Source organism: Plasmodium fragile (assembly GCF_000956335.1).
Source record: "Plasmodium fragile strain nilgiri unplaced genomic scaffold supercont1.16, whole genome shotgun sequence".
Taxonomy (NCBI): Eukaryota; Apicomplexa; class Aconoidasida; order Haemosporida; family Plasmodiidae; genus Plasmodium; species Plasmodium fragile.
In genome coordinates this window covers 77927-90884 of record NW_012192596.1, presented here as the reverse complement: position 1 = coordinate 90884, position 12958 = coordinate 77927, and the positions used below count along the sequence as shown (strand labels likewise).

General features: G+C 39.4%; 4 protein-coding genes across 4 annotated transcripts; 2 read left to right on the top strand and 2 right to left on the bottom strand.

Moving 5' to 3' along the window:
• Positions 1 to 1044: 1044 nt before the first annotated feature.
• On the top strand, positions 1045 to 2065 carry AK88_01778 (uncharacterized protein; the record flags this gene model as incomplete). The annotated part of the gene is made up of 2 exons (XM_012479413.1): positions 1045 to 1911; positions 2006 to 2065. 2 exons carry the CDS (start codon positions 1045 to 1047, stop codon positions 2063 to 2065), a joined length of 927 nt encoding a protein of 308 aa, XP_012334836.1.
• A 648-nt stretch (positions 2066 to 2713) lies between these two features.
• Positions 2714 to 3736, bottom strand: AK88_01777 (uncharacterized protein; the record flags this gene model as incomplete). Its single annotated transcript, XM_012479412.1, has 1 exon — positions 2714 to 3736. One exon carries the CDS (start codon positions 3734 to 3736, stop codon positions 2714 to 2716), a length of 1023 nt encoding a protein of 340 aa, XP_012334835.1.
• A 1216-nt stretch (positions 3737 to 4952) lies between these two features.
• Positions 4953 to 6697, bottom strand: AK88_01776 (uncharacterized protein; the record flags this gene model as incomplete). The annotated part of the gene is made up of 2 exons (XM_012479411.1): positions 4953 to 5008; positions 5185 to 6697. 2 exons carry the CDS (start codon positions 6695 to 6697, stop codon positions 4953 to 4955), a joined length of 1569 nt encoding a protein of 522 aa, XP_012334834.1.
• A 1296-nt stretch (positions 6698 to 7993) lies between these two features.
• On the top strand, positions 7994 to 11290 carry AK88_01775 (uncharacterized protein; the record flags this gene model as incomplete). Its single annotated transcript, XM_012479410.1, has 1 exon — positions 7994 to 11290. One exon carries the CDS (start codon positions 7994 to 7996, stop codon positions 11288 to 11290), a length of 3297 nt encoding a protein of 1098 aa, XP_012334833.1.
• Positions 11291 to 12958: the final 1668 nt, after the last annotated feature.

Here is a 12958-nt window from a genome sequence, read left to right as displayed (position 1 = left end):
GGAAGCAACTTAGATGCGGAACACACCTACGCCAATTCTGTTGCCCCTTAACCCGAACGTGATCGTTCGGATTAAATAAAAGTGCTAAAGATGGGGAAAATTCAAACGGTTTCATACGCTTTGATTAGTCTAGTCATATCGGGAAATGTTCTTTTTTCACCTTATCCATTTTCTAAAAGACAGTACATTTTTTTTGAACGCTAAAAGCATTCAAGATTCTTCAATGCTCACTAGCGGGATTGCTAAATAAATACGATTAGTGATGATAATCATTTTACGCTTCTTAATATTGATTTGTCATGTTTATGCGCGCTTTGAGATACAGTCCTTTTTTTACCATACTGAATAATACATAGGTACTGCGCCCTCTAATGTGTATTGCAATTTTTTTTTTTTTTTTTTTTTTTTAAATGACTACCTGTCTATTGTGTAAAAGCACAGAAGCGTCAATCTTTTGAATAAGCATAGGCACAAATCTTCACCGTGATCTTTGTGCCTTCCAAAAGCGTTTGCTTCACACGTTTGCAGTGAAAACGGCCTATTTTGAAGAGCCATAAAGTGTAAAGAAGAACGATGAGTGTGCACTTATGTACGCTCACTTCCTTGCCAATGGACGTGTCCACTTATGAAGAATGCACATTTGGAAAGGGGGCTGCTCCTGCTGCACCTACTGGTCTTCCGAGTCTCCGTCGCTTTGTATAAACCCTCTACGAGGAGCCTTCCCAATCCCTGCTATTCATGAATTTTAAATAACGATAAAAAATGTACCCCTCACCCATTGTCAAAACCGCTTAAACATAAAAGTGCACATTTTCATGTGCAAATTATAACCTCATATATTAAGGAAAATAAAAAGGACGATCGTATTCACCCTTGCCTAGTTCTCACCTGTGCATGAGTCATCGGTGTAGGTGGTATTCGGTAGTCTATCTTAATTTGCGACACATTTTCTTTCGTGACCTTCGATTGCCATCTGTAGCTGTACTTCAAAGTAAGTGACCCATTTGTGTGTCTTCCACATAAAATAACAATAATTGCCCCAGGATGAATAAGTACATGAGTTCGAGCAGTACCATTTTGAATAACAAAAAGAATGTAGAGAACGCCATGAAAATGAATCTGGTGGTGGAAAAAAATATCGAGGAGAATAAAAATGCGGAAAATGATGAAATTTACTCCGAAATAAAAAAGAATTTGTTAAAATTAGAGAAGGTATTTTTAGAAAATGTACTTTTACAAGTGAAAAAGAAAACCACAGCTGGCACCAAAAATTCCATTGAAAAATCAGCCATAAACGAATTAAACAAATACAAGAAAAATATCGAATTGTTAAAGAGCAAAGTAAGCATAGAAGACAATACAGACAAAATAGTCAAGCTTGAAAACAAACTAAAAGAAAACGAAGAAATTTTACAAAAACTGAATAATGATAAGGAGGCGCTGGAAAATATTTCCAAGCAACAGCTAAAAGCCATAGATGAAATTTGCCTAAATGAAACACAACTGTCTATACAAACAAAATATGAAGAAATCAGACAATTAAAAGAAGAACTAATGAAATTAAAAAATACCTATATGGAAAATGAACACATTTTGAAAAAAAAACAAGAACAGTTAGTCAACATAGACAGTCAGTTAAAAAAAAAAATCTTCGCCATTAAAAACGCGAAAAGTAACAGCAATAGTAGCAGCGTCAATGCTAGCAGTAATAATGCTTCCACAGTGAATAACAGTAAAACTATCCCGAATTATCAAATACAAACCTTGAAAGCCCAAATAGATATGATAAATGATAATATAAATGCCGACACGCAGGGCTATGAGGAAAAAATATCAGAACTTGAGAGCAACATCAAGTCGTCTGAGAATGACATAGAGTTTTTAAATTCACAAATAGGAGAAATAAACAAGGTGAGAAAAAAAAAAATTCCTGCGCTTCTGCTTCGGTAACACCTCCAATGCGCATGTGCACACATGTCCTCATTTCCGTTGTCTCTTTTTTTAGAACATTGAGAATGTTACCTTGGAGATAAAAAAAATGAGAAAGCAGAAAAAGGAAAAGTAACACCTTTTCTTCGTTTCTAGCCAATACCGCAAAAGGAGTACAAAAGAAGGGAAGAACAAGGGAAATGTCTGCACAACGACGCCAAAAATACGGAACAATTCTGTCTGCACAGTTCCTATTTTATTTATTTATTTATTCCTTTTTTTTTTTTTTTTTTTTTTTTTTTTTTTTTTTTTTTTTTTTTTTTTTTTTTTTTTTTTTTTTTTTTTTTTTTTTTTTAAGAGCTAGCCAAAAAGGCTTCGCTACATTTTTTAAATATTTCAAAAAATTGACGATAAAACCATTTGTCGACAACTTTCGCCTTTTCAAAAATGACAAACAAAAAACAAAAATAATAAAGAGCCGAAATGGTGTGCCAATGTTGTAAAAGGGCTAAATCATACATAAGGAAATAAAAAACAAACTGACAAAAAAAAAAGAATAAATGCTGCACAAAGATGGGCACTGCTAACACAAATAATACGACTAGGACAAACAGGTATTATTGGGGTGTGTAGGCCCCTCAAAAACTAACTCATAGGACGAATTAAAAAAAATAAGCAGCGGCATGCTTGCAACTACAAAACGAATGGGAAGCCACACACATATATATGTGCACATATACGGGTATATGTCGGCAGGGAAACTTGCTCCCCTCTTGCCCCCTCTTCACTGGGATTTCCTATACCTCCTGTACCAACTGAGAGTGCTCTCGGTGAGGACGCCGCTACTCCTTTTCTCGTTCAAAATGGAGCGAAAGTTTACATAGTCATCCAGCGAGTGGCAATTATTCAGTAAGTCTCTCAAATCCGTGTGCACTTGAAAATACTTATATAACATTTTAAACAAATGTCCTTTTAAATATTTTGTGTTGGACTCGTACTGTAAAAATAAATCGTAATACTCATTGACCACATCCACTGTGTGGACATTTTGGTTTGAAAAAAAATAAGGTTTTTCGAGTAAAATTTCTGCACACATAACTGCGTCGGCCTTGGTATAATTTAAGCATTTTTGTATATCTTCAAAATGTTCGATGGATCCATTAGCTATTATTGGGATATTTAATCTTTCCTTGATAATTTTAATAATTTCATAATCACATTCTTTAATATTTACGCCTTTTTCCTCCTTTGTCCTTCCATGAACAGTAATCATTTTGACATTACGACTTTGTAAATCATAACACAAGTTTAATGTTTTCTGATAATCTTGGTCAATTTTTCTAATTTTACAGGTAATGGAGACATTGCAATTATTCGTTATGTCTGACACTAAAGTCACCACTTCATCGTGCTTATGTAATAAAAAAGCTCCATAATTCCCCTTTTTGGCAATTTGCTGCGGACACCCTAAATTCAGATCAACAGCATTCACGTCGTTCTTAACATACTCAATTGCGTTTAAAATAATTTTCGAATCGTTCCCACAAAACTGCGCAATTACAGGTTTATCTTTTTCGCAACTTTGAAAATAACTTTTCCGATATTTTTCATGCTCCACAAAATTTTTTGCATGTAACATGGGGGTGAAAGCTAAGTGACAGTTGTAATTTCTGCATAACAATCGAAATGCTAATTCGCTTAAATCAACCATAGGCGCTAAAATGTGCTTGGGTTTCCCAATTTGTTCCCAAAACGTTTTCTCATACTCTTTTTTCTGTACAGGTTGGTCCGATTCGTCTTCTTTCATTTTGCCTCTGTTCTGATGATACAAATGGGGGCGTCCTTAGCGGGTGAAAAGTGTACATACAATTTTGAGTACCTGATGTTGTGCATAGATTTGTTCGAACAATTTCGTGCTTCCGGGTTTGGTCAAAGGATATGGGGAATGCGAGGGGATTCACCTTTTTGTGACATCACGTCTCTGTCCTTCAAGTTAACTCCTAAGATGGCGCTTTCCAGTAGGAACGATTAACTCCCATGTGAGCACTTCTTCACACACGGTTGTGGTTTCTACTTTTTCCCTACCACTGTGCGCTCATAATTTGTTAAGTACTCCTGTGGTCTATCTGAATTCCCCTTTCAATACAGATTAAACGGATAAGAGGATGACACGTGCGCATTATTAGCTAGGTCAAAATGGTTCGCATATTTGCCTACTGCCAATTACCATTATTGTTGAAGCTTACAATTTACCACCACCCTTATGTTCGTAAGAAGGTACATGTATCCACTTGAACACATATACGCATATGTTTGTTTATATGCAGCTGTTTCCCACTTGGCGGTAAATGCCTTTTGTGGCCTTCCTCAAATTGCAAGTAATTTTAAAAAGGTTAAAAAAAAAAAAAATTGCTTTCAAAAATGAACACACAAATTGAGCAAAACATGAGACATGGATTAATTATTTGCAAAAATAGCTTAAACGGTTAGCACTCCACCTACAGGTGGTAAAAAAAAACGCCATAACAATTTCACGTTGTTGTGGCGCAACATTTTGTTTCCTGTTTTTTCTTAGATTAGGAAAACTTGTCGTGTAGTTGGGCAAAAATAAATGAAACGGGGGTAGAAAAATAAATACGCTTCACTGGAAACGCTTCAACAAAAAGGGGGAATTAAATTAATAAGTAAAAAGGAACCCATAAAAACTGCTAGCACCAACGCCATCAACGTTGTTATGCGCTTATGAGAACCTACACGACATGCGCACTCTCGTACCATATATATATTTAACGCAGCACAGGCATAAATTTGCTGAGGACCATGCAGTGCGCACTTTCTTCCCGTTCCTCTAAAGCGGTACAAAAAAGTGCCTGGCTGTAACAATTTTAAAATGAAGCAAAAACACGTCAAATGGTTAAAAAAAATTTGCAACAAAACGGAAAAACTGCAACTTTGCGAAGGCGTATAAAATGCAGCCACAAGTGGGGGGACACCTCGATACACAGCAAATGGAAAATTTCCCCTTAATGGATGCCGTCCTCTATTGTGGTGTGCTTCCAGTAATTTATTAATCCGATATCTAAAAACGGGGGAAAGAAAAAAAAAAAAAATGTGGATTAGCAGGGAGTGGGGATATGTGGGGGTTGTTTAAAGGGTGACTCGCTGAAGGGGGGGGGAAACACCTCACATCTCCAGAACTGCCGTGAAGAAAAGCAATCGCTTAGCAGTCAAACGAGGCATGAACTCTACCATTACCCATTTGTTGTGCGCCGTCAAAGAAGGCATGGCTGTCAAGGGTGACAACCTCTCCAACCAACTTCCCACGATCTGTTAATTTGATCTGATGCAAATGGCCTGCACTCCTATCGACAAAAAGTATACACTCATCCCCACCACTTGATAAAAAGATGAAAGATAAAACCTCCTGTTGAAGAGGGAAAAATGAAATTTCTTCCTTGTTGAAAGTTAACAAATGGCTGCCATCTTTATTTAGCGTTAGGGGTATAATTAATATTCCTTTCAAATTTTCAGCAGTGGCATAGATTGTCCAAGTACTTTCCTTAAAAATCAATGTGTTGATAACAAATTTATATTTGTTCAGGTGGGGAGAAGTGGTAAACGGCTCCTTCAATTCTGCCAATTTGCACAAAAAAGAGGAGTCTAAATACATCGTGTCGATAATTTCCTTCGTCTTAATGTCCCACATGTGCAGATAGCAATCAGCGGCGGCAGAACAAAACGTTTTAGAATTTATCAAAACGAGGGAAGTAATAAATAATTTGTGATTTAAATAAAAGTTGTATATCTTGTTTATTTTTTTATTTTTCACAATTCTGATTTTTTCATCTCGGTCTCCTATTATTAAAAAGTTGCTGTCGTAATGTAGCGATATGACTGCAGAGTTACAGGTAACGATTGGGTACATCAATGTTTCGCTTTGGAAGCACTTGGAGTAGTGGCGCTCGAGTTTTTCCTTCACCTGGGCAAGCTTGCCTTCCTCGCGGGGTGGTGCCTCACCAGGGAGTGGATCACAGGGAAGCGGTTTGCCGGACTGCTCTTCGTCACCTCCCGAGTGACCCCCTTCCGATTTATCTTCCCCCTCGTCTTGCTCTTCTTCCTCGCCCTGAAGCATGCGCTCGAAATTATTCATGAAAAACAAATCCTCGTCCTTTTCTTGAATGTCGTTCAGCGCATCCTGCAGATAGCTCAATGTGGTGGTGCAGCTCGATTGGCTCGTCATTGGGACCTTCCCAATGGTTGAGGATTCCCCCGTGGCGAGGGACCCCTGCGTCACATGTCCCCACCCGCGCTCCACCACATTCAGGTCAAACAAGTACACGTCTCCATACTTATCAATGAAAATTATTTCAAACTTCTTGTCTTCCTTTTGTACATATTTTAAAAAGTACGCCTTGACGATTTTTTTCTTATGCACAATTTTGTGGCACACGGACCACTGCTCATCATAAATCACTATAATTTTATCATCACCAGTTGTCAAGAAATATTTTTTATTTCCATTCATATTAACATCTAATGATCTAATAGCATTTTGATGCTCATCGATTTTGTTCACAAATTTCTTTTCCTTCAGGGAATAAAATATCAGACTGCTACCATATGCGTAGATGACCTGGTCGTTGTGCAACAGTATTGGCGAGTGGGCGATGCTTGGGTAAATGTACTTTCTTTCCTGTTCGTCTAGGGGATTCTCATTTGCTTCGTTCCCTGTGGGGGTAGACCGACTTCCATATTTTCGCTTTCTCATTTTAAAAAGCAGTTACACTAGTGTTATTAGGTGGAAATTCCGTCTGGGGTGATTATTACTTGCCATGCATGAAAGGATATATCCGCTTTGGGTTGTGTGCCTTTTTACGAATGCTCACTGGGCGAGGGGACTATGGCACATACACCTTTCTGCTGCTTCGGTGGATAGGCCCCTCCAATTAATGCTTTCTCCTAAATCTAAGAAGGAGGCCTATGTGGGTCCAACTTCACAAACAGGAGTGGCATAAAACAAATTGGGAAAGTGGAGCAAAGTATTATTCACACCATAAGGAACACTTTCTTTTCTTTTTTCGCGTTGGCCACGGTATTAAGAATGTGGTAATTTTCGTAGAAATAGGCAAAATAATTAGCTACAAATATGCTTTGTACTTTCAAGTTGGTTAAAAAAATATATATATAAATGCCAGGGGAGTTCCTAAAAGATGTGTTTTCTGTTTCTGTGAATACATTTTTTTGTGACAAACGTGGGCAACATTTGTACATGCTTGCATCTATGTATATATATATGTAGGTAAATATCCAAAGGTTTCTTTTTTTTTGTGTTCTTTTTTTTTTTTCACTGCTCTCCCTGCATGTTCGCAGAAAAGCTGGCCATAAGGTTGAACATGCAGTTATTTTCCTTATTTTTATTTTTTTTTTTTTTCCTCCGTTTCTTTTACCTAACACAAGGGGACTTTTCACCTCATTCGCTCTGCTTGCTTCAGGTCCTATTTTGTAATAAATTTATTGTGAATGCTCTTGGGAACCATTCTGGCTAATTATTCCCCCATTTTGCACTCCTCAAAATGGTAACATTTTTTTTTTTTTTTTCACACGCTAGATCTAATTGAAAAAAACAAAAAAAAAAATGGCAACACTAACTCGAGCTTACTAAATTTGGAGAAGTCTTCACAAGAGCAGCGAAACATTGCGCTCATTTGTGGCTAAACATAAAAAGAAGGGATGAGATAAAGCAGGAATAACGCATGTACCATTCTTCCCATGATACCTTCAAGATAACCAATTTTTTCAAGATGAAATTGAAGGAACAGGGAGAGGGCACAGGGAAGATATACGGACGAATGTGCCGAATGGTATTCCACAAATAGGAGGACAAACATATGCCTGAGCGTGAAATCACGGAAGGTATAACAGTGTGCACAAGTACGTACACACATATGTGTCCTTGTGTGTACTTGTGTGTACTTGTGTGTGCTTATGTGTGCTTGTATGTGCTTGTGGGAGTGCCCTAGCCGCTTTGCACCCCCGAACATCTCGACTCACCAACCTGACAGTTATGAAAACGAAAAGGGTCTCGTTCCTAGCTATCTGCGCATGGTTCCTTATCGAGACGTTTTCCTCTGTGCGAAGGAAAAGAATTCCCAGCACCAGATATTATCCAAAAGACAAACGCACACGTGACTTTAAAATCGTTCCAAGGAGAAATAAATTTCTGAAGATAAAATGTTCAGACGAGTGTTCGTGTCCTCAGAATAGACGGCTTCCCTACCTTTTTCTCAAAGGACATGTCATTACTTGTGTGCAGTTAGGGAGAGCACGAAAGCGGCCTCAACCTAATAGTGATGCATCGCCCCGGGGCAACTGTGCTGGAGGAAGCGTTCGGGGCATAAAGTTGTGCGTGAGGAGGAGGAAAAATGTAGGCAATAGCTATGAACAACCGGAAAGCACAGAAAAGGATGAAGTGGTAAAGGCAAAAGTAAAGACACGTCGGGGAAGGAAAAAAAGGGAGCAAAACTTCCCCATGGTGAATGAAACTGGTGGTGCAGCGGGTGAGGACACATCCACCTGTGAAGGGGCAGCAGAGGGGGAGGAGAAAGTAAGGGCGACTAAAGGGAAAGCAAAGGGGGGAAGGAAAAAAGGCGAAAAAAAGAACGCAAAAAAGGGTACCAAAGAAGTCGCAAAAAAGAGTACCAAAGAGGTTGCAAAAAGGGGTGCCAGAAAGACCGCTAAAGGGGGCACAAAAGGAGATACACCGCTGGGAGAACCTCTTCACCGAACCGCCACCCTGGGGGAATCCAGTGAAGACCAGTTTGACGACAATGAGGCGGCCGAATATTTTGAGGAAGAGTTTGCCATGGAAGACGAAAAGGGGGAAATCGCAGCGCGGGGGAATGGAGCACGCAAGAGGGGAAGTCAAAAGGAGGGCAAATCAATTGGCAAGAAAGGGGAAGGAACAGAGGACACTTCACAAGACGATATGTCCCCAAAACAGCAGGAGGATCCCGTTGCCGAGCAGGAAAAACTGCAGAGGGAACGCAAAATCGATTTCATCAAAAGGGTAGAGTTTATGCTCCAGGAAGACGAAAAAAATGAAAAGCTTTACGAAGAGAGAGAAAACATTGAAAAGTTGCGATTCGGAGAAAAGCCACCCCCAGGAAGCCAAGAGTTCATGGAAATCATTTTAAAAAATGTACACACAGAGAAGAAGCCGAGCGATGTACCAAATTCGTCAACTCAACAGGAGAAATACGATCTGAGGAAAAAACACCTTTTTTACGAACTGCTCCGAATTAGCAACTCCAACAGTTTCTACACACATAAAATATACACCCACGCCGATTTGATATATGGAATGAAGTACAGAAAGTTAGGCGACAGCAACCTGTGTGTAAGTGAACTTTGTCTAGGAACCAACATGTACGAAAATGAGAACTTCATCAGCAAAGACGATGTTAATGTGCTGCTGAACATGGCCTTCTACGAATATGGAATAAACTTTTTTGATATCTGTGAGTATGACCCATTTCCACATGACCCCATCAGCTACAAAAAGGGGAAAAATAAAAACATGAATTTATTCCTCAAAGATAAGAAAAGAGAAAACATCATCATAAATTTACGAATGTGTTCCTCAAGAAATGTGGATAAAATTACTAATGGAGAATATTACCTAAGTTGGATTATGGAAGATCTCAAAGATGACACGCCTACCTTTTACAACATAGAAGAAAGGCTAGATAAAATTCTAAAAAATTTAAATACCAATTATGTGGACATTTTAACCATTGATATGCCTGAACGGTACATACCAAATGGAGCAAAGGGGGAGGACACCTACGTATGGGGATTTGAAATTTTGAATTCCTCACAGGATATGGAAAATGGAAAAAATATAATGTCGATAGAAGAGCAGTTTGAAATTTTGGAGAAGTTAATTCTCAAAGGGAAGGTCAGACATATTGCTGTTTCGAACGAATCTGTTTGGGGAATATACCAATGGTGTAGTTTGGCCAAAAAAAAAAAAAAAAAATTTATGAAAATTGTGTGTGCACAGAATTTGTACAATTTGTTACACAGAAATGAGGTGGAGTCATCTGGTCTTGTAGAAATGATATTGCGAGAAAATTTTAATGTACCGCTTGTTCCTTATGGGTTGTTAGCTGGGGGAATACTAACAGGGAAGTATTTAGACCCTGAGAGGTATCACACTATGGGCCCGGATACCGTCCTGGGGGATGAGCAGCTCGATCACGATCTTGATGACTCTAAAGGGAACAAAGCCGAGGATTACGGATATTTATCATACGGTCCAAGGAATGGCCGATGCAATAAGTACCCCTATCTCTACAAATCACACAGATGTGTGTGGGCTCAAGACGCCACAGCCGAATACATGAAGTTAGCAAGATCACATGGCATGTCCCTAGCCCAGCTAAGCTTAAGCTTCGTTTATAGTAGACCATTTGTTGCTTCCTCTATAATTGGCCCCAGAACCATAGGCCAATTAAAGGATTCTGTCCTGGCGCTGAACTATCCCCTATATCAACACACAGAGTGGGATTTGCACGAAATTTTCCTACGGTATAGAGGATGCACTATGGATGGAAATACAATTCTTAATAGTCTTAAGGATCCAAACAAAACTAGCCAAACGGCTTTTTATAAAAGTGCAAACATCCCTATACTGAGTGGAGGGACCCATTGGAATAATTACCCTCTCCCATTTTTGAACAAAAGGTATGAGTACATTGATATGAAAGAAGAACACGATCGCATAAAATCCACTTTTGGATTAAACGACGAACCAAATGATTCAAATTTTATCAGTTCCCGTATATGGGTAGAAAGGGAAAAAAAAAAAGGAGAATACTTTGCCCTAAAAGAAAGCAAACTGTTCGAGTGGGACAAGTACAAAATATACAAAGGAGTAATGACGAAATTAAGTAACAAAGAAAAGTACCTCTATGATACCTCCGACTTTCATTTTTACTTTAAGGGTAATAACATTTCGGTAGTCCCTACCGATGAGGAAATTTCGAGCTTTTATGAAAACAGGGAAAAAATGAAAAAGGTCATCAGCCAAACCATAAATGACTCCCAAGAGCTGTATCAATATCAAGAACAGTTGGGGCAGGAAATGCCAGACATTTTTAACAACCTTAACATTGACCTAATTTATAAACAGCTGTTGAACAGACACAACATTAACCCTTTGGATAAAGACGAACTGAATTCCATATACGAGTACATCAAGCTTACTCCTGCGGAGTTAAAGACGGAAGATTTCTGGTACATCTACAAGTACAACCCGCTCGACACGTCCTTTGCCTTCCGCACGGGAACCGAGCCGTGAGCGGGGAGATCCAGCGCGCTGTGTGGCTTGGCTAATAACGAGAGGGAGTAAGTACTACTGCAGGGGAGGCTCTTCTGTATTTGTTAGAAGAGGCTCTCCCAATTTTGTCCAATCCCGGAACGTAGTCGAACGAGGGGACTACTGGGCTACACCCTACCCAGTGGGCCCCCTTTCCCATTATCATTTTTATCAGGAGAGCGATGGCGCCCCCCCTAAAAGGCTGCTCCTTCCGTTCTACTATTCCTTTTTTTTTTTTTGTGACAAATATTATTCAGTTATTATTTTTTCCATGCACACCTTTGGTTATGCATTTCCGTCTCGCGTTGGGTTTTTCTTAATTTCTTTTTTTTTTTTTTTTGACACCAGGGTGTGGGGGTAGAACACCTGTTCCACTTGCAACGGTTCATTTATTCGAACAGAGGTACATAGCCAATTGGAGTTGCCACCCATGCAAGATGTAAAGAATCAGTGACTAACGCGAAAAATTGGGATGTACAAAGAAAAAAAGGACAGTTACTAAGTTACCAAGTCGTCAAGTGACTAAGTAACCAACGTGGGAAACATAATGGAAGCTCCATAACATACGTGTACAAATATGCACCAAAAGGACCCTCTATTCTGCGCTCCCTTGTGGTATATTTCTTCCCCAAGTTGGCACACCTTCGGCATGATGGTGAGGGGTCATAGACCCCTTTGTGCTCGCTCACCTGAGCAAGCTACCCACCAGATGTTCCCCTACACATACACCCACAAAAAAAGGCATGCGAGCGGCACAGTTGTATGCACCTTCCATAAGCACGCGTGTTGCCCATGCAGGAAGGTTCTGCCTCCACACGTATTCTCTTTCCCCAGAAGATATCGCTTGCACAAAGGGGCACCCTGCGTCCATACACCCAACGTTGTTCCATGTACAAATGCATATTGTTAAAAAAAAAAAAAAATCCTCCCCTCATGTTAAAAGTGTGATATTAAAAAGTGGGAAAATAAAATTGAGGAAGAATTTTCTCATGTTGTTATTCCTTCAAAATTTATACTAAGACATTTGCACTTCTATTTTGTGCATTTCAAAATTTTAGAAAATAGTGCGTACACGTTATGGTTCAAAATTCGTGCATGAAAAAAGAACGGAAAAAAAAAAAAAAAAAAAAGAGAGTTTGCGAAACAAAATTTCGTTGAACGTGGCCCTATTTGATTGTTTCTTATTTCTTGCCACATATTTTTACGTCACGTCATTTTTTTTTTTTATTTTGTGCCATTCCCCCCTTTTGTGTTTTCTCCTGTATTTTCCCTATATATTTGTTTTCGATTCGTTTTCCTTTCTCATATTCGTTTCCCTGCGCATTCACCTTTGTTTTTGTTGTTTCCCGCGTCCCCCCTTTTCCGCAATTCACATCGAGCATACGTTGCCCCCCCACCGCTACACAGCTGTGCACTCATAAAATCCGACTTTTCTTCAAGCGAAAAAAATTCACATATGCGTGCATGCGAGTAGTTCCAAAGTGCACACATGTGAAGGGTATGCTGCCCACTTAATGCGTCCACTGTTCCCTGTGCGCCGCTTCCATTTCTCTTCCCAAGTAAGGTATCCTCATAACGTGCGTTGTGTGTTTACCTCCCTGGGTACGCCCGTTCTGCAACTGCTTCTCATCGCTCCGCCGCTTTGTCTCT